General features: G+C 50.2%; 1 protein-coding gene across 1 annotated transcript in view; it reads right to left on the bottom strand.

Moving 5' to 3' along the window:
- The window catches only part of LOC138965966 (amiloride-sensitive sodium channel subunit alpha-like), a 57,729-nt gene that overhangs the window by 23,745 nt on the left and 6,484 nt on the right, over positions 1 to 27,500 (bottom strand). Inside the window, exons 3-5 of the mRNA XM_070338050.1 lie at positions 23,974 to 24,141; positions 4,625 to 4,782; positions 4,183 to 4,263 (exon numbers count right to left, since the gene is read on the bottom strand). Coding sequence (XP_070194151.1) covers positions 4,183 to 4,263; positions 4,625 to 4,782; positions 23,974 to 24,141 — 407 coding nt within the window. The remainder of the gene's footprint in view (positions 1 to 4,182; positions 4,264 to 4,624; positions 4,783 to 23,973; positions 24,142 to 27,500) is intronic.

Raw genomic sequence — 27,500 nt, 5'->3', positions numbered from 1 at the left:
TTCCAAAAACATATAGATATGATATGTTTGGATTAAAAACACGCTCAGAAAGTTAAAACGAAGAGAGGTACAGAAAAGCGTGCTATCCTTCTCAGCGCAACGAATATCCCGCTCTTCTTGTCAATTCCACGGGCACTGCCTTTGCCACGGGCGGTGGAGTGACGATGCTACGAGTATACGGTCTTGCTGCGTTGCGTTGCGTTCAGTTTCATTCTGTGAGTTCGACAGCTACTTGACTAAATATTGTATTTTCGCCTTACGCGACTTGTTATATTTAGTCAAGTTTTGACTAAATATTTTAACATATAGATATGATATGTTTGGATTAAAAACACGCTCAGAAAGTTAAAACAAAGAGCGGTACAGAAAAGCGTGCTATCCTTCTTAGCGCAACTACTACCCCGCTCTTCTTGTCAATTTCACTGCCTTTGCCATGAGCGGTGGCCTGACGATGCTACGAGTAAAATGGCATTGCGTTTCATTCTGTGAGTTCGACAGCTACTTGACTAAATATTGTATTTTCGCCTTACGCGACTTGTTTTATATTTAGTCAAGTTTTGACTAAATGTTTTAACGTAGAGGGGGGAATCGAAACGAGGGTCGTGGTGTATGTGTGTGCGTGTGTGCGTGTGTGCGTGTGTGCGTGCGTGTAGAGCGATTCAGACCAAACTACTGGACCGATCTTTATGAAATTTGACATGAGAGTTCCTGGGTATGATATCCCCGAACTTTTTTTTTCATTTTTTTGATAAATGTCTTTGATGACGTCATATCCGGCTTTGCGTGAAAGTTGAGGCGGCACTGTCACGCCCTCATTTTTCAACCAAATTGGTTGAAATTTTGGTCAAGTAATCTTCGACGAAGCCCGGACTTCGGTATTGCATTTCAGCTTGGTGGCTTAAAAATTAATTAATGACTTTGGTCATTAAAAATCTGAAAATTGTAAAAAAAAATTTTTTTATAAAACGATCCAAATTTACGTTTATCTTATTTTCCATCATTTGCTGATTCCAAAAACATATAAATATGTTATATTCGGATTAAAAACAAGCTCTGAAAATTAAATATATAAAAATTATTATCAAAATTAAATTGTCGAAATCAATTTAAAAACACTTTCATCTTATTCCTTGTCGGTTCCTGATTCCAAAAACATATAGATATGATATGTTTGGATTAAAAACACGCTCAGAAAGTTAAAACAAAGAGAGGTACAGAAAAGCGTGCTATCCTTCTTAGCGCAACTACTACCCCGCTCTTCTTGTCAATTTCACTGCCTTTGCCATGAGCGGTGGACTGACGATGCTACGAGTATACGGTCTTGCTGAAAAATAGCATTGCGTTCAGTTTCATTCTGTGAGTTCGACAACTACTTGACTAAATATTGTATTTTCGCCTTACGCGACTTGTTAAAATTATATAATTGAACAACCAAGGAGTAATGACAAACAAAGCAAAGATCGAACGCGGCAGCGACAATTGAGCTAGAGTGTGTTAAACGTGACAACCCTCGAAAATGGAATTCACAACAATGTGAATCAGTGTCAATAACGCGTGTGCCCTCCGTTGTGTGCCAGGCATTCAACACATCGTTGTCGCATGGAGTGGATCAGGTTGCATATGAATGCTCTGGGCTTAGATCCGTTTTTTCAACCGATCCTTAACTTTTTTGAATAGTGTGTGTGTGTGTGTGTGTGTGTGTGTGTGTGTGTGTGTGTGTGTGTGTGTGTGTGTGTTTGTGTGCGTGTGTGTTTGTGGGTGTGGGTGAGTGTGTGTTTGTGGGTGTGGGTGAGTGTGTGTTTGTGTGTTTCCTTATAAAGGCTTTAAAACCACTGCACCAACTGTGACTAAAATGGTTTTAATTTGTTGGTTCGTTGGCACTCGGGTACTTTTGGAAAGTGGAATTGGAGAAGAACCGTTATAACGAGCGGTAAAGAGTAGTTATCCGTTGAGTCATCGCAGACCCTATCAGTCTGTGATAGCCGATATCGATACTGTTGGGGTGTGTCCTCCCCGCGTCAAACATTTATGACGACTGACTCCGCGTCATTTTCCTGTGTCTGGGGGCCATTCTCCAATGTTCATCTCTCCTTCACATCCCCCCCCCCCCCCCCACCATCTCCGCCCACTATCACGACGTTAGCAGGCTTAGTCAGAAATCAGTGTGTATCATCTCGTAATTCTATCTCTCTCCCCGAGAGCACACGGCCTGGCTTAAGTGCATCCGTTCACTGAATCAGCGAGTGAATGTGGAACGCGCCGTGTTTCCAGAGACAGCGACTGTCACCGAGTCAAGATCAAAACATGTTGCGGTCACGCATGGATGGGCATCGTTGTGGCACAGTAGTCACCCGAATCATTTCTATTGTGTTTTCAGGACTACCAAATTCACACGACTGACGTTCATGTTGTGTTTCATAACCACCAAACAGCATGTAAAGATCCGTAAAGCAGATTTCGTCCTGTCCCCTTTGGCATTGCGAACCATTCTTTTACAACGTTGGTTCTTGAGGCGATAGAGATCGAACTTTTGTATTGCTGCGGGTGAATACATCAGTCTAACTTTAGTTGTGAGAGTGATTCTCACAATTCTGACGAGCAGGTGTGTCTATTCTTCAAGGTATGTTTTTTGTACGCTCCCGCTTCCCCCCCTCACTCCCCCCTCCCCCTCCCACCCCCGCTTCGTGTCTTGTGATACTAGGGGAAGGGCTCCTAATATGGACCACTTTTTGTTTCATGCTGATAACTAGCTTGTTTTCTTGCGAAGACGTTTCATTTTGTGTTTGTTAGTCCTTCTCTCTTAGGTTAACCGTTAGGCCTAATTAGAGTGAAATAGCTTTGATAGACATTCAGCAAAAATTAAATACAGAATAAATCACAAATGGTCCATATTAGGAGCCTAGGCGCCTAATATGGACCAGTGAAGCGGCCTTCACGAATCACTGTAAAATGCCCCCTATACTTCAAAATAACATGATACAACTTAGTGTACAAGTCAGACTAATTAAAATATGCTTTAGATTTATGAGAGCATTATTTGAGGCACACCAGGAAACTAAAGAAGCTTATCAAAAAAAGAGTAAAAATAAATGAAATTATCAACTTCCACGAAAAGAAGACTTTTTGTTGTATTTTTTTTTAAATCTCGAAGGCTAGTCATAGGTTATTTCCAGCAAGCTTCCTAATAAATTAATGAAAATAGCCTTTAGCTTTCATTTTCTTCGATTTGTTGAAGGTGGTCCATGTTAGGGGACTAGCTCGCACATACTTTGAGATTTTGCTATTATTTTTTATTTGCAGTAGAAAATCGGGGTCAACACTGCTAAAATGTAACAAATACGGTCTTAGCTGTCATATAAAGCAATTTTTGTTTGATAAAAGCTTTGGCTGTGGTAAGAAACGAGTCCGTTTTAGGCGGCAAATTTAGAGTGAACGCTGCCAAAAGTGAAACAAAGAGAAAAAGCCTAACGGTTTTAATATTTGTGTTTCTGCAACATGTTTTGACATGTGCAAGTTATCCAGAGAGGGTGAATACAGCGAATAAAACTTTTTTGGGCGCTCTAGCGCCGTTAGTTTGTCAGAACAGGAGGTGGTCCATATTAGGAGGCGGTCCATATTAGGAGCCCTTCCCCTACGTAGTGGGGATAGTTGTTATTACTCTGCCTAATATTTCATTTATTTAATGTGCTGTCTAAACGTTTGGTTTTTGTACCCATCCTGAATATTTGTCGACTTGTTAATTGGTACATTTTGTCTGGGCAATCTGGTTAGTATGCTTAATTGTTTGAGTGGCGGTTGCATCAGCCCTGTAAAACTTGACCCTGTAAAACGTGACCCTGTAAAACGTGACCCTGTAAAACGTGACCCTGTAAAACGTGAACCCAGTATAACGTGACCCCTGTAAAACGTGACCCCTGTAAAACGTGACCCTGTAAAATGTTACCCTGTAAAACGTGACTCTCTAAAACGTGAGCCTGTAAAACGTTATCCCTGTAAAACAATCTCTGATCAAGAGAGTGTTCCAGATAGCAGCATCAACATAAATTGACACAAAAAAGGATGCTTTACTTGGGGTTCGAATACAGTTGCGATATGTTTCTGCTAAATACTTTACACGGATTGGGTGGGGCATTGGGGGGCAGGGGTGGGGGTGGGGGAGGGGAAGAGCAAGCAGACACTCACAGGAAGGAGCAGGTCCGCCCAAATAGACTGCAGTTGACGATGAAGTCTTCCCGCTGGTGACCCGCCATCATCCGGGTCTCTCTGCAAGGAAGTACGTCACTCACAGTCATTGTCAATGCTTGCTGTTTATAGTTTCTTCTTTATTTGGTGTTTAACGTCGTTTTCAACCACGAAGGTTATATCGCGACGGGGAAAGGAGGGAGATGGGATAGAGCCACTTGTCAATTGTTTCTTGTTCACACTAATTTAAGGCATTCTCACTTTTAACACCGAGTTTTGTCAGGTTGTTTTAGGTTTTAAAAGGGGGGGGGGGGGGGCGTTCCACCATAATGAAGTAAAGTAAACGAAATGTCACCTTTTTCCTGTGTTAGGAGGGCCGCGATCTGCTGTAAAAATGTAAAGTAAAGTAAAGTAAAGTAAAGCCAATGAAATGTAAGGTTACCTTCTTTCCTGAGCCAGGAGAGTCGCTATCTGCTGACGTCGCTGGTAGTACTCGTCCATCCCTTCTTGGTCCTCCGTGACGTCACAGATTAGGCACGGTAGCGGTAGTGGCACTATCCCTAGTAGACCGCCCGTTGTCACTGGGCTGCTTTTGCAGTCCTACACATGACGTCATTACAATCACAACACAAAAGTTGGCATTTCTTGTAAATCAGATCAAACATTGGCAATTTTTATCCATTTCAAAGAGACTCTCCCTTTTAATCTGAGAATATCAAACATAACAAATATGCGACGATGCTTAAGAATCTTAACCATTCTCAGTTAATGTTATATTCTTGTCTTGTGGTACTCAAAGAGAATGAAAAGTGTAGTACACAATGCCCTTGCTGTTCTAAAAATAACATCAACAATATTTCTCCTCGCTAATGTCAAGTCAAAACCATTTTCTTATTGATATACTGATTCAGCAGATGCTTCTTTCTTTGTTCAAATACTGCATTTTCTATGTACTGTCTGAGTTGACAGTTCAGGTGATATGAACTAAATGACCCCATTGACCCTAAGTTCTAACTAAATGACCCCATTGACCCTAAGTTCTAACGAAATGACCCCATTGACCCTAAGTTCGAACTAAATGACCCCATTGACCCTAAGTTCAAACTAAAGGCTTCGCCACAGCCATCAACACCTCCACTCACTAACTCAGTTCAGTTTCAACTCCATTACTTTGTTATCCTATTGCTGGCAACATAGGGTTGCTTCCTTCCAGTGGAAAGCTAACACCAACCAGAGTCGTGCTTCCTTCCAGAGGAAAGCTAGCACCAACCAGAGTCGTGCTTCCTTCCAGTGGAAAGCTAGCACCAACCAGAGTCGTCCTTCCTTCCAGAGGAAAGCTAGCACCAACCAGAGTCGTGCTTCCTTCCAGTGGAAAGCTAGCACCAACCAGAGTCGTGCTTCCTTCCAGTGGAAAGCTAGCACCAACCAGAGTCGTGCTTCCTTCCAGTGGAAAGCTAGCACCAACCAGAGTCGTGCTTCCTTCCAGTGGAAAGCTAGCACCAACCAGAGTCGTGCTTCCTTCCAGTGGAAAGCTAGCACCAACCAGAGTCGTGCTTCCTTCCAGTGGAAAGCTAGCACCAACCAGAGTCGTGCTTCCTTCCAGTGGAAAGCTAGCACCAACCAGAGTCGTGCTTCCTTCCAGTGTAAAGCTAGCACCAACAAGAGTCGTGCTTCCTTCCAGTGGAAAGCTAGCACCAACCAGAGTCGTGCTTCCTTCCAGTGGAAAGCTAGCACCAACAAGAGTCGTGCTTCCTTCCAGTGGAAAGCTAGCACCAACCAGAGTCGTGCTTCCTTCCAGTGGAAAGCTAGCACCAACCAGAGTCGTGCTTCCTTCCAGTGGAAAGCTAGCACCAACCAGAGTCGTGCTTCCTTCCAGTGGAAAGCTAGCACCAACCAGAGTCGTGCTTCCTCCCAGTGGAAAGCTAGCACCAACCAGAGTCGTGCTTCCTTCCAGTGGAAAGCTAGCACCAACCAGAGTCGTGCTTCCTCCCAGTGGAAAGCTAGCACCAACCAGAGTCGTGCTTCCTTCCAGTGGAAAGCTAGCACCAACCAGAGTCGTGCTTCCTTCCAGTGGACAGCTAGCACCAACCAGAGTCGTGCTTCCTTCCAGTGGAAAGCTAGCACCAACCAGAGTCGTGCTTCCTTCCAGTGGACAGCTAGCACCAACCAGAGTCGTGCTTCCTTCCAGTGGAAAGCTAGCACCAACCAGAGTCGTGCTTCCTTCCAGTGGACAGCTAGCACCAACCAGAGTCGTGCTTCCTTCCAGTGGAAAGCTAGCACCAACCAGAGTCGTGCTTCCTTCCAGAGGAAAGCTAGCACCAACCAGAGTCGTGCTTCCTTCCAGTGGAAAGCTAGCACCAACAAGAGTCGTGCTTCCTTCCAGAGGAAAGCTAGCACCAACCAGAGTCGTGCTTCCTTCCAGTGGAAAGCTAGCACCAACCAGAGTCGTGCTTCCTTCCAGTGGAAAGCTAGCACCAACCAGAGTCGTGCTTCCTTCCAGTGGAAAGCTAGCACCAACCAGAGTCGTGCTTCCTTCCAGTGGAAAGCTAGCACCAACCAGAGTCGTGCTTCCTTCCAGTGGAAAGCTAGCACCAACAAGAGTCGTGCTTCCTTCCAGAGGAAAGCTAGCACCAACCAGAGTCGTGCTTCCTTCCAGTGGAAAGCTAGCACCAACCAGAGTCGTGCTTCCTTCCAGTGGAAAGCTAGCACCAACCAGAGTCGTGCTTCCTTCCAGTGGAAAGCTAGCACCAACCAGAGTCGTGCTTCCTTCCAGTGGAAAGCTAGCACCAACCAGAGTCGTGCTTCCTCCCAGTGGAAAGCTAGCACCAACCAGAGTCGTGCTTCCTTCCAGTGGAAAGCTAGCACCAACCAGAGTCGTGCTTCCTTCCAGTGGACAGCTAGCACCAACCAGAGTCGTGCTTCCTTCCAGTGGAAAGCTAGCACCAACCAGAGTCGTGCTTCCTTCCAGTGGAAAGCTAGCACCAACCAGAGTCGTGCTTCCTTCCAGTGGAAAGCTAGCACCAACCAGAGTCGTGCTTCCTTCCAGTGGACAGCTAGCACCAACCAGAGTCGTGCTTCCTTCCAGTGGAAAGCTAGCACCAACCAGAGTCGTGCTTCCTTCCAGAGGAAAGCTAGCACCAACCAGAGTCGTGCTTCCTTCCAGTGGAAAGCTAGCACCAACAAGAGTCGTGCTTCCTTCCAGTGGAAAGCTAGCACCAACCAGAGTCGTGCTTCCTTCCAGTGGAAAGCTAGCACCAACCAGAGTCGTGCTTCCTTCCAGTGGAAAGCTAGCACCAACCAGAGTCGTGCTTCCTTCCAGTGGAAAGCTAGCACCAACCAGAGTCGTGCTTCCTTCCAGTGGAAAGCTAGCACCAACCAGAGTCGTCCTTCCAGTGGAAAGCTAGCACCAACCAGAGTCGTGCTTCCTTCCAGTGGAAAGCTAGCACCAACCAGAGTCGTGCTTCCTTCCAGTGGAAAGCTAGCACCAACCAGAGTCGTGCTTCCTTCATGTGGAAAGCTAGCACCAACCAGAGTCGTGCTTCCTTCCAGTGGAAAGCTAGCACCAACCAGAGTCGTGCTTCCTTCCAGTGGAAAGCTAGCACCAACCAGAGTCGTGCTTCCTTCCAGTGGAAAGCTAGCACCAACCAGAGTCGTGCTTCCTTCATGTGGAAAGCTAGCACCAACCAGAGTCGTGCTTCCTTCCAGTGGAAAGCTAGCACCAACCAGAGTCGTGCTTCCTTCCAGAGGAAAGCTAGCACCAACAAGAGTCGTGCTTCCTTCCAGAGGAAAGCTAGCACCAACCAGAGTCGTCCTTCCTTCCAGAGGAAAGCTAGCACCAACAAGAGTCGTGCTTCCTTCCAGTGGAAAGCTAGCACCAACCAGAGTCGTGCTTCCTTCCAGAGGAAAGCTAGCACCAACCAGAGTCGTGCTTCCTTCCAGAGGAAAGCTAGCACCAACCAGAGTCGTGCTTCCTTCCAGAGGAAAGCTAGCACCAACCAGAGTCGTGCTTCCTTCCAGTGGAAAGCTAGCACCAACCAGAGTCGTGCTTCCTTCCAGAGGAAAGCTAGCACCAACCAGAGTCGTGCTTCCTTCCAGAGGAAAGCTAGCACCAACAAGAGTCGTGCTTCCTTCCAGAGGAAAGCTAGCACCAACCAGAGTCGTGCTTCCTTCCAGTGGAAAGCTAGCACCAACCAGAGTCGTGCTTCCTTCCAGAGGAAAGCTAGCACCAACCAGAGTCGTGCTTCCTTCCAGTGGAAAGCTAGCACCAACCAGAGTCGTGCTTCCTCCCAGTGGAAAGCTAGCACCAACCAGAGTCGTGCTTCCTTCCAGTGGAAAGCTAGCACCAACAAGAGTCGTGCTTCCTTCCAGAGGAAAGCTAGCACCAACCAGAGTCGTGCTTCCTTCCAGTGGAAAGCTAGCACCAACCAGAGTCGTGCTTCCTTCCAGTGGAAAGCTAGCACCAACCAGAGTCGTGCTTCCTTCCAGTGGAAAGCTAGCACCAACCAGAGTCGTGCTTCCTTCCAGTGGAAAGCTAGCACCAACCAGAGTCGTGCTTCCTCCCAGTGGAAAGCTAGCACCAACCAGAGTCGTGCTTCCTTCCAGTGGAAAGCTAGCACCAACCAGAGTCGTGCTTCCTTCCAGTGGACAGCTAGCACCAACCAGAGTCGTGCTTCCTTCCAGTGGAAAGCTAGCACCAACCAGAGTCGTGCTTCCTTCCAGTGGAAAGCTAGCACCAACCAGAGTCGTGCTTCCTTCCAGTGGAAAGCTAGCACCAACCAGAGTCGTGCTTCCTTCCAGTGGACAGCTAGCACCAACCAGAGTCGTGCTTCCTTCCAGTGGAAAGCTAGCACCAACCAGAGTCGTGCTTCCTTCCAGAGGAAAGCTAGCACCAACAAGAGTCGTGCTTCCTTCCAGTGGAAAGCTAGCACCAACAAGAGTCGTGCTTCCTTCCAGTGGAAAGCTAGCACCAACCAGAGTCGTGCTTCCTTCCAGTGGAAAGCTAGCACCAACCAGAGTCGTGCTTCCTTCCAGTGGAAAGCTAGCACCAACCAGAGTCGTGCTTCCTTCCAGTGGAAAGCTAGCACCAACCAGAGTCGTGCTTCCTTCCAGTGGAAAGCTAGCACCAACCAGAGTCGTCCTTCCAGTGGAAAGCTAGCACCAACCAGAGTCGTGCTTCCTTCCAGTGGAAAGCTAGCACCAACCAGAGTCGTGCTTCCTTCCAGTGGAAAGCTAGCACCAACCAGAGTCGTGCTTCCTTCATGTGGAAAGCTAGCACCAACCAGAGTCGTGCTTCCTTCCAGTGGAAAGCTAGCACCAACCAGAGTCGTGCTTCCTTCCAGTGGAAAGCTAGCACCAACCAGAGTCGTGCTTCCTTCCAGTGGAAAGCTAGCACCAAGCAGAGTCGTGCTTCCTTCATGTGGAAAGCTAGCACCAACCAGAGTCGTGCTTCCTTCCAGTGGAAAGCTAGCACCAACCAGAGTCGTGCTTCCTTCCAGAGGAAAGCTAGCACCAACAAGAGTCGTGCTTCCTTCCAGAGGAAAGCTAGCACCAACCAGAGTCGTGCTTCCTTCCAGAGGAAAGCTAGCACCAACAAGAGTCGTGCTTCCTTCCAGTGGAAAGCTAGCACCAACCAGAGTCGTGCTTCCTTCCAGAGGAAAGCTAGCACCAACCAGAGTCGTGCTTCCTTCCAGAGGAAAGCTAGCACCAACCAGAGTCGTGCTTCCTTCCAGAGGAAAGCTAGCACCAACCAGAGTCGTGCTTCCTTCCAGTGGAAAGCTAGCACCAATCAGAGTCGTGCTTCCTTCCAGTGGAAAGCTAGCACCAACCAGAGTCGTGCTTCCTTCCAGAGGAAAGCTAGCACCAACAAGAGTCGTGCTTCCTTCCAGTGGAAAGCTAGCACCAACCAGAGTCGTGCTTCCTTCCAGTGGAAAGCTAGCACCAACAAGAGTCGTGCTTCCTTCCAGAGGAAAGCTAGCACCAACCAGAGTCGTGCTTCCTTCCAGTGGAAAGCTAGCACCAACCAGAGTCGTGCTTCCTTCCAGAGGAAAGCTAGCACCAACCAGAGTCGTGCTTCCTTCCAGAGGAAAGCTAGCACCAACCAGAGTCGTGCTTCCTTCCAGAGGAAAGCTAGCACCAACCAGAGTCGTGCTTCCTTCCAGTGGAAAGCTAGCACCAACCAGAGTCGTGCTTCCTTCCAGTGGAAAGCTAGCACCAACCAGAGTCGTGCTTCCTTCCAGAGGAAAGCTAGCACCAACAAGAGTCGTGCTTCCTTCCAGTGGAAAGCTAGCACCAACAAGAGTCGTGCTTCCTTCCAGAGGAAAGCTAGCACCAACCAGAGTCGTGCTTCCTTCCAGTGGAAAGCTAGCACCAACCAGAGTCGTGCTTCCTTCCAGTGGAAAGCTAGCACCAACCAGAGTCGTGCTTCCTTCCAGTGGAAAGCTAGCACCAACAAGAGTCGTGCTTCCTTCCAGAGGAAAGCTAGCACCAACCAGAGTCGTGCTTCCTTCCAGTGGAAAGCTAGCACCAACCAGAGTCGTGCTTCCTTCCAGTGGAAAGCTAGCACCAACAAGAGTCGTGCTTCCTTCCAGTGGAAAGCTAGCACCAACCAGAGTCGTGCTTCCTTCCAGAGGAAAGCTAGCACCAACAAGAGTCGTGCTTCCTTCCAGTGGAAAGCTAGCACCAACCAGAGTCATGCTTCCTTCCAGTGGAAAGCTAGCACCAACCAGAGTCGTGCTTCCTTCCAGAGGAAAGCTAGCACCAACCAGAGTCGTGCTTCCTTCCAGTGGAAAGCTAGCACCAACCAGAGTCGTGCTTCCTTCCAGAGGAAAGCTAGCACCAACCAGAGTCGTGCTTCCTTCCAGAGGAAAGCTAGCACCAACCAGAGTCGTCCTTCCAGTGGAAAGCTAGCACCAACCAGAGTCGTCCTTCCAGTGGAAAGCTAGCACCAACAAGAGTCGTGCTTCCTTCCAGTGGAAAGCTAGCACCAACAAGAGTCGTGCTTCCTTCCAGAGGAAAGCTAGCACCAACCAGAGTCGTGCTTCCTTCCAGTGGAAAGCTAGCACCAACAAGAGTCGTGCTTCCTTCCAGTGGAAAGCTAGCACCAACAAGAGTCGTGCTTCCTTCCAGAGGAAAGCTAGCACCAACAAGAGTCGTGCTTCCTTCCAGAGGAAAGCTAGCACCAACCAGAGTCGTGCTTCCTTCCAGTGGAAAGCTAGCACCAACAAGAGTCGTGCTTCCTTCCAGTGGAAAGCTAGCACCAACAAGAGTCGTGCTTCCTTCCAGTGGAAAGCTAGCACCAACAAGAGTCGTGCTTCCTTCCAGTGGAAAGCTAGCAGCAACCAGAGTCGTGCTTCCTTCCAGTGGAAAGCTAGCACCAACAAGAGTCGTGCTTCCTTCCAGTGGACAGCTAGCACCAACAAGAGTCGTGCTTCCTTCCAGTGGAAAGCTAGCACCAACCAGAGTCGTGCTTCCTCCCAGTGGAAAGCTAGCACCAACAAGAGTCGTGCTTCCTTCCAGTGGAAAGCTAGCACCAACCAGAGTCGTGCTTCCTTCCAGAGGAAAGCTATCACCAACCAGAGTCGTGCTTCCTTCCAGTGGAAAGCTAGCACCAACCAGAGTCGTGCTTCCTTCCAGTGGAAAGCTAGCACCAACCAGAGTCGTGCTTCCTTCCAGTGGAAAGCTAGCACCAACAAGAGTCGTGCTTCCTTCCAGAGGAAAGCTAGCACCAACCAGAGTCGTCCTTCCTTCCAGAGGAAAGCTAGCACCAACAAGAGTCGTGCTTCCTTCCAGTGGAAAGCTAGCACCAACCAGAGTCGTGCTTCCTTCCAGTGGAAAGCTAGCACCAACCAGAGTCGTTCTTCCTTCCAGAGGAAAGCTAGCACCAACCAGAGTCGTGCTTCCTTCCAGTGGAAAGCTAGCACCAACCAGAGTCGTGCTTCCTTCCAGAGGAAAGCTAGCACCAACCAGAGTCGTGCTTCCTTCCAGAGGAAAGCTAGCACCAACCAGAGTCGTCCTTCCAGTGGAAAGCTAGCACCAACCAGAGTCGTCCTTCCAGTGGAAAGCTAGCACCAACAAGAGTCGTGCTTCCTTCCAGTGGAAAGCTAGCACCAACAAGAGTCGTGCTTCCTTCCAGAGGAAAGCTAGCACCAACCAGAGTCGTGCTTCCTTCCAGTGGACAGCTAGCACCAACCAGAGTCGTGCTTCCTTCCAGTGGAAAGCTAGCACCAACAAGAGTCGTGCTTCCTTCCAGTGGAAAGCTAGCACCAACAAGAGTCGTGCTTCCTTCCAGTGGAAAGCTAGCACCAACAAGAGTCGTGCTTCCTTCCAGAGGAAAGCTAGCACCAACCAGAGTCGTGCTTCCTTCCAGTGGAAAGCTAGCACCAACAAGAGTCGTGCTTCCTTCCAGTGGAAAGCTAGCACCAACAAGAGTCGTGCTTCCTTCCAGTGGAAAGCTAGCACCAACAAGAGTCGTGCTTCCTTCCAGTGGAAAGCTAGCAGCAACCAGAGTCGTGCTTCCTTCCAGTGGAAAGCTAGCACCAACAAGAGTCGTGCTTCCTTCCAGTGGAAAGCTAGCACCAACAAGAGTCGTGCTTCCTTCCAGTGGAAAGCTAGCACCAACCAGAGTCGTGCTTCCTTCCAGTGGAAAGCTAGCACCAACCAGAGTCGTGCTTCCTTCCAGTGGAAAGCTAGCACCAACCAGAGTCGTGCTTCCTTCCAGTGGAAAGCTAGCACCAACCAGAGTCGTGCTTCCTTCCAGTGGAAAGCTAGCACCAACAAGAGTCGTGCTTCCTTCCAGTGGAAAGCTAGCACCAACAAGAGTCGTGCTTCCTTCCAGTGGAAAGCTAGCACCAACCAGAGTCGTGCTTCCTTCCAGAGGAAAGCTAGCACCAACCAGAGTCGTGCTTCCTTCCAGTGGACAGCTAGCACCAACAAGAGTCGTGCTTCCTTCCAGTGGAAAGCTAGCACCAACCAGAGTCGTGCTTCCTTCCAGAGGAAAGCTAGCACCAACAAGAGTCGTGCTTCCTTCCAGTGGAAAGCTAGCACCAACCAGAGTCGTGCTTCCTTCCAGAGGAAAGCTAGCACCAACCAGAGTCGTGCTTCCTTCCAGTGGAAAGCTAGCACCAACCAGAGTCGTGCTTCCTTCCAGTGGAAAGCTAGCACCAACCAGAGTCGTGCTTCCTTCCAGAGGAAAGCTAGCACCAACCAGAGTCGTGCTTCCTCCCAGAGGAAAGCTAGCACCAACCAGAGTCGTGCTTCCTTCCAGTGGAAAGCTAGCACCAACCAGAGTCGTGCTTCCTTCCAGTGGAAAGCTAGCACCAACCAGAGTCGTGCTTCCTCCCAGAGGAAAGCTAGCACCAACCAGAGTCGTGCTTCCTTCCAGTGGAAAGCTAGCACCAACAAGAGTCGTGCTTCCTTCCAGTGGAAAGCTAGCACCAACCAGAGTCGTGCTTCCTTCCAGTGGAAAGCTAGCACCAACCAGAGTCGTGCTTCCTTCCAGTGGAAAGCTAGCACCAACCAGAGTCGTGCTTCCTTCCAGTGGAAAGCTAGCACCAACCAGAGTCGTGCTTCCTCCCAGTGGAAAGCTAGCACCAACCAGAGTCGTGCTTCCTTCCAGTGGAAAGCTAGCACCAACCAGAGTCGTGCTTCCTCCCAGTGGAAAGCTAGCACCAACCAGAGTCGTGCTTCCTTCCAGTGGAAAGCTAGCACCAACCAGAGTCGTGCTTCCTTCCAGTGGACAGCTAGCACCAACCAGAGTCGTGCTTCCTTCCAGTGGAAAGCTAGCACCAACCAGAGTCGTGCTTCCTTCCAGTGGAAAGCTAGCACCAACCAGAGTCGTGCTTCCTTCCAGTGGAAAGCTAGCACCAACCAGAGTCGTGCTTCCTTCCAGTGGACAGCTAGCACCAACCAGAGTCGTGCTTCCTTCCAGTGGAAAGCTAGCACCAACCAGAGTCGTGCTTCCTTCCAGAGGAAAGCTAGCACCAACCAGAGTCGTGCTTCCTTCCAGTGGAAAGCTAGCACCAACAAGAGTCGTGCTTCCTTCCAGAGGAAAGCTAGCACCAACCAGAGTCGTGCTTCCTTCCAGTGGAAAGCTAGCACCAACCAGAGTCGTGCTTCCTTCCAGTGGAAAGCTAGCACCAACCAGAGTCGTGCTTCCTTCCAGTGGAAAGCTAGCACCAACCAGAGTCGTGCTTCCTTCCAGTGGAAAGCTAGCACCAACCAGAGTCGTGCTTCCTTCCAGTGGAAAGCTAGCACCAACAAGAGTCGTGCTTCCTTCCAGAGGAAAGCTAGCACCAACCAGAGTCGTGCTTCCTTCCAGTGGAAAGCTAGCACCAACCAGAGTCGTGCTTCCTTCCAGTGGAAAGCTAGCACCAACCAGAGTCGTGCTTCCTTCCAGTGGAAAGCTAGCACCAACCAGAGTCGTGCTTCCTTCCAGTGGAAAGCTAGCACCAACCAGAGTCGTGCTTCCTCCCAGTGGAAAGCTAGCACCAACCAGAGTCGTGCTTCCTTCCAGTGGAAAGCTAGCACCAACCAGAGTCGTGCTTCCTTCCAGTGGACAGCTAGCACCAACCAGAGTCGTGCTTCCTTCCAGTGGAAAGCTAGCACCAACCAGAGTCGTGCTTCCTTCCAGTGGAAAGCTAGCACCAACCAGAGTCGTGCTTCCTTCCAGTGGAAAGCTAGCACCAACCAGAGTCGTGCTTCCTTCCAGTGGACAGCTAGCACCAACCAGAGTCGTGCTTCCTTCCAGTGGAAAGCTAGCACCAACCAGAGTCGTGCTTCCTTCCAGAGGAAAGCTAGCACCAACCAGAGTCGTGCTTCCTTCCAGTGGAAAGCTAGCACCAACAAGAGTCGTGCTTCCTTCCAGTGGAAAGCTAGCACCAACCAGAGTCGTGCTTCCTTCCAGTGGAAAGCTAGCACCAACCAGAGTCGTGCTTCCTTCCAGTGGAAAGCTAGCACCAACCAGAGTCGTGCTTCCTTCCAGTGGAAAGCTAGCACCAACCAGAGTCGTGCTTCCTTCCAGTGGAAAGCTAGCACCAACCAGAGTCGTCCTTCCAGTGGAAAGCTAGCACCAACCAGAGTCGTGCTTCCTTCCAGTGGAAAGCTAGCACCAACCAGAGTCGTGCTTCCTTCCAGTGGAAAGCTAGCACCAACCAGAGTCGTGCTTCCTTCATGTGGAAAGCTAGCACCAACCAGAGTCGTGCTTCCTTCCAGTGGAAAGCTAGCACCAACCAGAGTCGTGCTTCCTTCCAGTGGAAAGCTAGCACCAACCAGAGTCGTGCTTCCTTCCAGTGGAAAGCTAGCACCAACCAGAGTCGTGCTTCCTTCATGTGGAAAGCTAGCACCAACCAGAGTCGTGCTTCCTTCCAGTGGAAAGCTAGCACCAACCAGAGTCGTGCTTCCTTCCAGAGGAAAGCTAGCACCAACAAGAGTCGTGCTTCCTTCCAGAGGAAAGCTAGCACCAACCAGAGTCGTCCTTCCTTCCAGAGGAAAGCTAGCACCAACAAGAGTCGTGCTTCCTTCCAGTGGAAAGCTAGCACCAACCAGAGTCGTGCTTCCTTCCAGAGGAAAGCTAGCACCAACCAGAGTCGTGCTTCCTTCCAGAGGAAAGCTAGCACCAACCAGAGTCGTGCTTCCTTCCAGAGGAAAGCTAGCACCAACCAGAGTCGTGCTTCCTTCCAGTGGAAAGCTAGCACCAACCAGAGTCGTGCTTCCTTCCAGAGGAAAGCTAGCACCAACCAGAGTCGTGCTTCCTTCCAGTGGAAAGCTAGCACCAACAAGAGTCGTGCTTCCTTCCAGAGGAAAGCTAGCACCAACCAGAGTCGTGCTTCCTTCCAGTGGAAAGCTAGCACCAACCAGAGTCGTGCTTCCTTCCAGTGGAAAGCTAGCACCAACCAGAGTCGTGCTTCCTTCCAGTGGAAAGCTAGCACCAACCAGAGTCGTGCTTCCTTCCAGTGGAAAGCTAGCACCAACCAGAGTCGTGCTTCCTTCCAGTGGAAAGCTAGCACCAACAAGAGTCGTGCTTCCTTCCAGAGGAAAGCTAGCACCAACCAGAGTCGTGCTTCCTTCCAGTGGAAAGCTAGCACCAACCAGAGTCGTGCTTCCTTCCAGTGGAAAGCTAGCACCAACCAGAGTCGTGCTTCCTTCCAGTGGAAAGCTAGCACCAACCAGAGTCGTGCTTCCTTCCAGTGGAAAGCTAGCACCAACCAGAGTCGTGCTTCCTCCCAGTGGAAAGCTAGCACCAACCAGAGTCGTGCTTCCTTCCAGTGGAAAGCTAGCACCAACCAGAGTCGTGCTTCCTTCCAGTGGACAGCTAGCACCAACCAGAGTCGTGCTTCCTTCCAGTGGAAAGCTAGCACCAACCAGAGTCGTGCTTCCTTCCAGTGGAAAGCTAGCACCAACCAGAGTCGTGCTTCCTTCCAGTGGAAAGCTAGCACCAACCAGAGTCGTGCTTCCTTCCAGTGGACAGCTAGCACCAACCAGAGTCGTGCTTCCTTCCAGTGGAAAGCTAGCACCAACCAGAGTCGTGCTTCCTTCCAGAGGAAAGCTAGCACCAACCAGAGTCGTGCTTCCTTCCAGTGGAAAGCTAGCACCAACAAGAGTCGTGCTTCCTTCCAGTGGAAAGCTAGCACCAACCAGAGTCGTGCTTCCTTCCAGTGGAAAGCTAGCACCAACCAGAGTCGTGCTTCCTTCCAGTGGAAAGCTAGCACCAACCAGAGTCGTGCTTCCTTCCAGTGGAAAGCTAGCACCAACCAGAGTCGTGCTTCCTTCCAGTGGAAAGCTAGCACCAACCAGAGTCGTCCTTCCAGTGGAAAGCTAGCACCAACCAGAGTCGTGCTTCCTTCCAGTGGAAAGCTAGCACCAACCAGAGTCGTGCTTCCTTCCAGTGGAAAGCTAGCACCAACCAGAGTCGTGCTTCCTTCATGTGGAAAGCTAGCACCAACCAGAGTCGTGCTTCCTTCCAGTGGAAAGCTAGCACCAACCAGAGTCGTGCTTCCTTCCAGTGGAAAGCTAGCACCAACCAGAGTCGTGCTTCCTTCCAGTGGAAAGCTAGCACCAACCAGAGTCGTGCTTCCTTCATGTGGAAAGCTAGCACCAACCAGAGTCGTGCTTCCTTCCAGTGGAAAGCTAGCACCAACCAGAGTCGTGCTTCCTTCCAGAGGAAAGCTAGCACCAACAAGAGTCGTGCTTCCTTCCAGAGGAAAGCTAGCACCAACCAGAGTCGTCCTTCCTTCCAGAGGAAAGCTAGCACCAACAAGAGTCGTGCTTCCTTCCAGTGGAAAGCTAGCACCAACCAGAGTCGTGCTTCCTTCCAGAGGAAAGCTAGCACCAACCAGAGTCGTGCTTCCTTCCAGAGGAAAGCTAGCACCAACCAGAGTCGTGCTTCCTTCCAGAGGAAAGCTAGCACCAACCAGAGTCGTGCTTCCTTCCAGTGGAAAGCTAGCACCAACCAGAGTCGTGCTTCCTCCCAGTGGAAAGCTAGCACCAACCAGAGTCGTGCTTCCTTCCAGAGGAAAGCTAGCACCAACCAGAGTCGTGCTTCCTTCCAGTGGAAAGCTAGCACCAACCAGAGTCGTGCTTCCTTCCAGTGGAAAGCTAGCACCAACAAGAGTCGTGCTTCCTTCCAGAGGAAAGCTAGCACCAACCAGAGTCGTGCTTCCTTCCAGTGGAAAGCTAGCACCAACCAGAGTCGTGCTTCCTTCCAGAGGAAAGCTAGCACCAACCAGAGTCGTGCTTCCTTCCAGAGGAAAGCTAGCACCAACCAGAGTCGTGCTTCCTTCCAGAGGAAAGCTAGCACCAACCAGAGTCGTGCTTCCTTCCAGTGGAAAGCTAGCACCAACCAGAGTCATGCTTCCTTCCAGTGGAAAGCTAGCACCAACCAGAGTCGTGCTTCCTTCCAGAGGAAAGCTAGCACCAACAAGAGTCGTGCTTCCTTCCAGTGGAAAGCTAGCACCAACAAGAGTCGTGCTTCCTTCCAGAGGAAAGCTAGCACCAACCAGAGTCGTGCTTCCTTCCAGTGGAAAGCTAGCACCAACCAGAGTCGTGCTTCCTTCCAGTGGAAAGCTAGCACCAACCAGAGTCGTGCTTCCTTCCAGTGGAAAGCTAGCACCAACAAGAGTCGTGCTTCCTTCCAGAGGAAAGCTAGCACCAACCAGAGTCGTGCTTCCTTCCAGTGGAAAGCTAGCACCAACCAGAGTCGTGCTTCCTTCCAGTGGAAAGCTAGCACCAACAAGAGTCGTGCTTCCTTCCAGTGGAAAGCTAGCACCAACCAGAGTCGTGCTTCCTTCCAGAGGAAAGCTAGCACCAACAAGAGTCGTGCTTCCTTCCAGTGGAAAGCTAGCACCAACCAGAGTCATGCTTCCTTCCAGTGGAAAGCTAGCACCAACCAGAGTCGTGCTTCCTTCCAGAGGAAAGCTAGCACCAACCAGAGTCGTGCTTCCTTCCAGTGGAAAGCTAGCACCAACCAGAGTCGTGCTTCCTTCCAGAGGAAAGCTAGCACCAACCAGAGTCGTGCTTCCTTCCAGAGGAAAGCTAGCACCAACCAGAGTCGTCCTTCCAGTGGAAAGCTAGCACCAACCAGAGTCGTCCTTCCAGTGGAAAGCTAGCACCAACAAGAGTCGTGCTTCCTTCCAGTGGAAAGCTAGCACCAACAAGAGTCGTGCTTCCTTCCAGAGGAAAGCTAGCACCAACCAGAGTCGTGCTTCCTTCCAGTGGAAAGCTAGCACCAACAAGAGTCGTGCTTCCTTCCAGTGGAAAGCTAGCACCAACAAGAGTCGTGCTTCCTTCCAGAGGAAAGCTAGCACCAACAAGAGTCGTGCTTCCTTCCAGAGGAAAGCTAGCACCAACCAGAGTCGTGCTTCCTTCCAGTGGAAAGCTAGCACCAACAAGAGTCGTGCTTCCTTCCAGTGGAAAGCTAGCACCAACAAGAGTCGTGCTTCCTTCCAGTGGACAGCTAGCACCAACAAGAGTCGTGCTTCCTTCCAGTGGAAAGCTAGCAGCAACCAGAGTCGTGCTTCCTTCCAGTGGAAAGCTAGCACCAACAAGAGTCGTGCTTCCTTCCAGTGGACAGCTAGCACCAACAAGAGTCGTGCTTCCTTCCAGTGGAAAGCTAGCACCAACCAGAGTCGTGCTTCCTCCCAGTGGAAAGCTAGCACCAACCAGAGTCGTGCTTCCTTCCAGTGGAAAGCTAGCACCAACCAGAGTCGTGCTTCCTTCCAGAGGAAAGCTAGCACCAACCAGAGTCGTGCTTCCTTCCAGTGGAAAGCTAGCACCAACCAGAGTCGTGCTTCCTTCCAGTGGAAAGCTAGCACCAACCAGAGTCGTGCTTCCTTCCAGAGGAAAGCTAGCACCAACAAGAGTCGTGCTTCCTTCCAGAGGAAAGCTAGCACCAACCAGAGTCGTCCTTCCTTCCAGAGGAAAGCTAGCACCAACAAGAGTCGTGCTTCCTTCCAGTGGAAAGCTAGCACCAACCAGAGTCGTGCTTCCTTCCAGTGGAAAGCTAGCACCAACCAGAGTCGTGCTTCCTTCCAGAGGAAAGCTAGCACCAACCAGAGTCGTGCTTCCTTCCAGTGGAAAGCTAGCACCAACCAGAGTCGTGCTTCCTTCCAGAGGAAAGCTAGCACCAACCAGAGTCGTGCTTCCTTCCAGAGGAAAGCTAGCACCAACCAGAGTCGTCCTTCCAGTGGAAAGCTAGCACCAACCAGAGTCGTCCTTCCAGTGGAAAGCTAGCACCAACAAGAGTCGTGCTTCCTTCCAGTGGAAAGCTAGCACCAACAAGAGTCGTGCTTCCTTCCAGAGGAAAGCTAGCACCAACCAGAGTCGTGCTTCCTTCCAGTGGACAGCTAGCACCAACCAGAGTCGTGCTTCCTTCCAGTGGAAAGCTAGCACCAACAAGAGTCGTGCTTCCTTCCAGTGGAAAGCTAGCACCAACAAGAGTCGTGCTTCCTTCCAGAGGAAAGCTAGCACCAACAAGAGTCGTGCTTCCTTCCAGAGGAAAGCTAGCACCAACCAGAGTCGTGCTTCCTTCCAGTGGAAAGCTAGCACCAACAAGAGTCGTGCTTCCTTCCAGTGGAAAGCTAGCACCAACAAGAGTCGTGCTTCCTTCCAGTGGACAGCTAGCACCAACAAGAGTCGTGCTTCCTTCCAGTGGAAAGCTAGCAGCAACCAGAGTCGTGCTTCCTTCCAGTGGAAAGCTAGCACCAACAAGAGTCGTGCTTCCTTCCAGTGGACAGCTAGCACCAACAAGAGTCGTGCTTCCTTCCAGTGGAAAGCTAGCACCAACCAGAGTCGTGCTTCCTTCCAGTGGAAAGCTAGCACCAACCAGAGTCGTGCTTCCTTCCAGTGGAAAGCTAGCACCAACCAGAGTCGTGCTTCCTTCCAGTGGACAGCTAGCACCAACCAGAGTCGTGCTTCCTTCCAGTGGAAAGCTAGCACCAACAAGAGTCGTGCTTCCTTCCAGTGGACAGCTAGCACCAACAAGAGTCGTGCTTCCTTCCAGTGGAAAGCTAGCACCAACCAGAGTCGTGCTTCCTTCCAGAGGAAAGCTAGCACCAACCAGAGTCGTGCTTCCTTCCAGTGGACAGCTAGCACCAACAAGAGTCGTGCTTCCTTCCAGTGGAAAGCTAGCACCAACCAGAGTCGTGCTTCCTTCCAGAGGAAAGCTAGCACCAACAAGAGTCGTGCTTCCTTCCAGTGGAAAGCTAGCACCAACCAGAGTCGTGCTTCCTTCCAGAGGAAAGCTAGCACCAACCAGAGTCGTGCTTCCTTCCAGTGGAAAGCTAGCACCAACCAGAGTCGTGCTTCCTTCCAGTGGAAAGCTAGCACCAACCAGAGTCGTGCTTCCTTCCAGAGGAAAGCTAGCACCAACCAGAGTCGTGCTTCCTCCCAGAGGAAAGCTAGCACCAACCAGAGTCGTGCTTCCTTCCAGTGGAAAGCTAGCACCAACCAGAGTCGTGCTTCCTTCCAGTGGAAAGCTAGCACCAACCAGAGTCGTGCTTCCTCCCAGAGGAAAGCTAGCACCAACCAGAGTCGTGCTTCCTTCCAGTGGAAAGCTAGCACCAACAAGAGTCGTGCTTCCTTCCAGTGGAAAGCTAGCACCAACCAGAGTCGTGCTTCCTTCCAGAGGAAAGCTAGCACCAACCAGAGTCGTGCTTCCTTCCAGTGGAAAGCTAGCACCAACCAGAGTCGTGCTTCCTTCCAGTGGAAAGCTAGCACCAACCAGAGTCGTGCTTCCTCCCAGAGGAAAGCTAGCACCAACCAGAGTCGTGCTTCCTTCCAGTGGAAAGCTAGCACCAACCAGAGTCGTGCTTCCTTCCAGTGGAAAGCTAGCACCAACCAGAGTCGTGCTTCCTTCCAGAGGAAAGCTAGCACCAACCAGAGTCGTGCTTCCTTCCAGAGGAAAGCTAGCACCAACCAGAGTCGTGCTTCCTTCCAGTGGAAAGCTAGCACCAACCAGAGTCGTGCTTCCTTCCAGAGGAAAGCTAGCACCAACCAGAGTCGTGCTTCCTCCCAGTGGAAAGCTAGCACCAACCAGAGTCGTGCTTCCTTCCAGAGGAAAGCTAGCACCAACCAGAGTCGTGCTTCCTCCCAGAGGAAAGCTAGCACCAACCAGAGTCGTGCTTCCTTCCAGTGGAAAGCTAGCACCAACCAGAGTCGCGCTTCCTTCCAGAGGAAAGCTAGCACCAACAAGAGTCGTGCTTCCTTCCAGAGGAAAGCTAGCACCAACCAGAGTCGTCCTTCCTTCCAGAGGAAAGCTAGCACCAACAAGAGTCGTGCTTCCTTCCAGTGGAAAGCTAGCACCAACCAGAGTCGTGCTTCCTTCCAGAGGAAAGCTAGCACCAACCAGAGTCGTGCTTCCTTCCAGAGGAAAGCTAGCACCAACCAGAGTCGTGCTTCCTTCCAGTGGAAAGCTAGCACCAACCAGAGTCGTGCTTCCTTCCAGAGGAAAGCTAGCACCAACAAGAGTCGTGCTTCCTTCCAGTGGAAAGCTAGCACCAACAAGAGTCGTGCTTCCTTCCAGTGGAAAGCTAGCACCAACAAGAGTCGTGCTTCCTTCCAGAGGAAAGCTAGCACCAACCAGAGTCGTGCTTCCTTCCAGAGGAAAGCTAGCACCAACCAGAGTCGTGCTTCCTTCCAGAGGAAAGCTAGCACCAACCAGAGTCGTCCTTCCAGTGGAAAGCTAGCACCAACCAGAGTCGTCCTTCCAGTGGAAAGCTAGCACCAACAAGAGTCGTGCTTCCTTCCAGTGGAAAGCTAGCACCAACAAGAGTCGTGCTTCCTTCCAGAGGAAAGCTAGCACCAACCAGAGTCGTGCTTCCTTCCAGTGGAAAGCTAGCACCAACAAGAGTCGTGCTTCCTTCCAGTGGAAAGCTAGCACCAACAAGAGTCGTGCTTCCTTCCAGAGGAAAGCTAGCACCAACAAGAGTCGTGCTTCCTTCCAGAGGAAAGCTAGCACCAACCAGAGTCGTGCTTCCTTCCAGTGGAAAGCTAGCACCAACAAGAGTCGTGCTTCCTTCCAGTGGAAAGCTAGCACCAACAAGAGTCGTGCTTCCTTCCAGTGGACAGCTAGCACCAACAAGAGTCGTGCTTCCTTCCAGTGGAAAGCTAGCAGCAACCAGAGTCGTGCTTCCTTCCAGTGGAAAGCTAGCACCAACAAGAGTCGTGCTTCCTTCCAGTGGACAGCTAGCACCAACAAGAGTCGTGCTTCCTTCCAGTGGAAAGCTAGCACCAACCAGAGTCGTGCTTCCTTCCAGTGGAAAGCTAGCACCAACCAGAGTCGTGCTTCCTTCCAGTGGAAAGCTAGCACCAACCAGAGTCGTGCTTCCTTCCAGTGGAAAGCTAGCACCAACCAGAGTCGTGCTTCCTTCCAGTGGAAAGCTAGCACCAACAAGAGTCGTGCTTCCTTCCAGTGGACAGCTAGCACCAACAAGAGTCGTGCTTCCTTCCAGTGGAAAGCTAGCACCAACCAGAGTCGTGCTTCCTTCCAGAGGAAAGCTAGCACCAACCAGAGTCGTGCTTCCTTCCAGTGGACAGCTAGCACCAACAAGAGTCGTGCTTCCTTCCAGTGGAAAGCTAGCACCAACCAGAGTCGTGCTTCCTTCCAGAGGAAAGCTAGCACCAACAAGAGTCGTGCTTCCTTCCAGTGGAAAGCTAGCACCAACAAGAGTCGTGCTTCCTTCCAGTGGAAAGCTAGCACCAACCAGAGTCGTGCTTCCTTCCAGTGGAAAGCTAGCACCAACCAGAGTCGTGCTTCCTTCTAGAGGAAAGCTAGCACCAACCAGAGTCGTGCTTCCTTCCAGTGGAAAGCTAGCACCAACCAGAGTCGTGCTTCCTTCCAGTGGAAAGCTAGCACCAACCAGAGTCGTGCTTCCTTCCAGAGGAAAGCTAGCACCAACCAGAGTCGTGCTTCCTCCCAGAGGAAAGCTAGCACCAACCAGAGTCGTGCTTCCTTCCAGTGGAAAGCTAGCACCAACAAGAGTCGCGCTACACAAATGTGTGTGTGTTTAGGTGTGAGCCGCAAACTGCACTAATGGCAGAATGACCGATGTCTTTTACATACACTGTGGTGACACGCGGATTGGTCGTGGTTACCGTTCGATGAGTATGTACACAAAGTTAACACGTGTCCGTCCCGGCCGAGATTCGAACCTATGACGCAAGGATCACATATCTAGTGCTCTGTCAACTAAGCTACCAGTTCCCTGTAACTACATAACTGAACGTATAAATTGTAACTGACGGCTACGTCACAGCCATCGCCTGCTTCAGCTACAGACTCAGTGCAGCAGACGGTCTTACCGGGTGTTTGTACTGATCGTCTATTTTCAGCACGTCCTGTATCTGACAGGGAAGGTCCCTGGCACGTGACAGCCGTATGGGGTTGACGTTGCACAGGGTCAAGGCCGGCAGGGTCAGCGGGCTGAATCCCAAGGTCACAGACGTTTTGATGGGGTAGGAAAAGAAGGTCTGCACAAAGGATGGTCATTCCGTGAACTGGGTTCGGGTTAGGGTTTCATTCCGTGAAATGGGTTCGGGTTAGGGTTTCATTCTGTGAAATGGGTTCGGGTTAGGGTTTCATTCTGTGAACTGGGTTCGGGTTAGGGTTTCATTCTGTGAAATGGGTTCGGGTTAGGGTTTCATTCTGTGAACTGGGTTCGGGTTATTGTTTCATTCTGTGAACTGGGTTCGGGTTAGGGTTTCATTCCGTGAACTGGGTTCGGGTTAGGGTTTCATTCTGTGAACTGGGTTCGGGTTAGGGTTTCATTCCGTGAACTGGGTTCGGGTTAGGGTTCCATTCCGTGAACTGGGTTCGGGTTAGGGTTTCATTCTGTGAACTGGGTTAGGGTTAGGGTTTCATTCTGTGTACTGGGTTCGGGTTAGGGTTTCATTCCGTGAACTGGGTCCGGGTTAGGGTTTCATTCCGTGAACTGGGTTCGGGTTAGGGTTTCATTCCGTGAAATGGGTTCGGGTTAGGGTTTCATTCCGTAAAATGAATTTGGATTTGCAGAGGCTAAAAGAGTGTTCAGGCCTACTATAAAAAACATTCCATAGCGATTGACCCCAAAAACCGACTTCACTGATTTGTTGCTAATATTTGCTATGTCAAAACATATAATATATATACATATATATATGCCTGCACATACTAGATGCAAGAGAATTGGGTGTGACAGAAAGACAGAGAGAGAGAAAGAGAGAGAAAGAGAGAGGGAAAGAGAGAGAAAGAGAGAGAGAGTTAGAGAGAGAGAGAGAAAGAGAGAGAGAGAGAGAGAGAGAGATAGAGAGACAGAGACAGAGACAGCGAGAGAAAGAGACAGAGAAACAGAGAGAGAGAGAGAGACAGAGCGAGAGAGAGACAGAGAGAGACAAAGAGAGAGAGGGAGAGAGAGACAGAGAGAGAGAGAGAGAGAGAGAGAGAGAGAGAGAGAGATGAGGAAGATAGAACGAAACAAAGGACTACCTAAAACGAGCAGTGACCCAGATCAAACAGGCTGGTATTAACTGTCAACATGGTCGTAGACTGCAGTCGCTCGTATGTCAACAAATAATGTTTTGCTGGCGAACTTTAGACATCTAGATATATTATTAAAAGTTAGACATCTAGATATATTATTAAAAGGCAGCGAGCAATACTAACTTTAGTCGTATTTTGTTGATTCTTCATTGCTGAATTTAGTCGGCTGATTTGATAGATGTGTTTATAAATGATGCATAGCACCATCAGCCCCCACTGTGCACGTGTATTTATTATATAAAGAACATAACTACTAATAACAATTGTTTTCTTTCTTTAATTTAGTCAATACTTGAATAGTGGTAGGTGCTGGGGTGGGGAGGGTGGTGGTAGGGATAACGACTGGGGACGATGGGAGAAGGGAGTATAGTGGTAGGTGCTGGGGTGGGGAGAGTGGTGGTAGGGATAACGACTGGGGACGATGGGAGAAGGGAGTATAGTGGTAGGTGCTGGGGTGGGGAGAGTGGTGGTAGGGATAACGACTGGGGACGATGGGAGGAGGGAGTATAGTGGTAGGTGCTGGGGTGGGGAGGGTGGTGGTAGGGATAACGACTGGGGACGATGGGAGAAGGGAGTATAGTGGTAGGTGCTGGGGTGGGGAGAGTGGTGGTAGGGATAACGACTGGGGACGATGGGAGAAGGGAGTATAGTGGTAGGTGCTGGGGTGGGGAGGGTGGTGGTAGGGATAACGACTGGGGACGATGGGAGAAGGGAGTATAGTGGTAGGTGCTGGGGTGGGGAGGGTGGTGGTAGGAATAACGACTGGGGACGATGGGAGGAGGGAGTATAGTGGTAGGTGCTGGGGTGGGGAGAGTGGTGGTAGGAATAACGACTGGGGACGATGGGAGGAGGGAGTATAGTGGTAGGTGCTGGGGTGGGGAGAGTGGTGGTAGGAATAACGACTGGGGACGATGGGAGAAGGGAGTATAGTGGTAGGTCCTGGGGGTAGGGTTGGAAGGGGGGGAGGGGGTAGGGATTATTTAGGAGGTAGGGACTAGGGGAAGGGATAGGGGTTACAAACTATTTGGGGGAAAGGAAGAATTTGAACTTTTCAAACACAAAAATGAAGTGATCAAATAGCACAATTAAAAACCACACACACACACAAATGGCACAAGCAAGATTAATTATATACCCTTACGTACAATATTAGTACATATCTTTTCTTCAAAAGATAGATGTAGGATAGTTGATTTGACCTGCTACCATTCCATTCTGTTGTTCATTCGTTCTTGGAGCCAGTACACATTCTCAGTGCCATCCGAGACGCTTCGTTCTCTGTCAGCTGCTGGCTACCTCTGTCAGAATACTAAAGCACTTGCCCACAGGTAAAACAGGAGTAACAAAAAGTACAGGAAATGAGAAAACTAGGTCAAAAAAGAAGCGGTTAATTATGCATAGAAGACTAAAACTGCTCGTTTTAAAAACACCTTTAGTGTTGTAAGCAGCATGCAAGGAACTGGTACATACCCGACAGGGCGATGATAGGAGCCTGTGGACTATTGAACGTTTTAAAGGAACTGGTACATACCCGACAGAGCGATGATAGGAGCCTGTGGACTATTGAACGTTTTCAAGGAACTGGTACATACCCGACAGAGCGATGATAGGAGCCTGTGGACTATTGAACGTTTTCAAGGAACTGGTACATACCCGACAGAGCGATGATAGGAGCCTGTGGACTATTGAACGTTTTCAAGGAACTGGTACATACCCGACAGAGCGATGATAGGAGCCTGTGGACTATTGAACGTTTTCAAGGAACTGGTACATACCCGACAGAGCGATGATAGGAGCCTGTGGACTATTGAACGTTTTCAAGGAACTGGTACGGACCCCATAGTGCGATAGTGGGGGGCTGTGAACTATTAAAGGTTTTAAAGGAGCTGCTACGAACCCGATAGTGCGATAGTGGGGGGCTGTGAACTATTAAAGGTTTTCAAGGAACTGGTACGAACTCGATAGAGAGATAGTAGGGGGCTGTGAACTATTCAACGTTTTAACGGAACTGGTACGAACCCGATAGTGCGATAGTATGAGGCTGTGAACGATTAAAAGTTTTCAAGGAACGGGTGCAAACCCGATAGTGCGATCGTAGGGGGCTGTGAACTATTCAACGTTTTCAAGGAACTGGTACGAACCCGATAGTGCGACAGTAGGGTGCTGTGAACTATTGAACGTTTTTAAGGAACTGGTACGAACCCGATACAGCGATGGTAAAAGCCTGTGGACTATTGAACGTTTTTAAGGAACTGGTACGAACCCGATACAGACCGGCACGGTTGGCCTAGTGGTAAGGCGTCCGCCCCGT

This window comes from Littorina saxatilis, linkage group LG5, assembly GCF_037325665.1.
Source record: "Littorina saxatilis isolate snail1 linkage group LG5, US_GU_Lsax_2.0, whole genome shotgun sequence".
Classification (NCBI taxonomy): domain Eukaryota; kingdom Metazoa; phylum Mollusca; class Gastropoda; order Littorinimorpha; family Littorinidae; genus Littorina; species Littorina saxatilis.
This window is presented reverse-complemented; position numbering and strand designations above follow the sequence as displayed.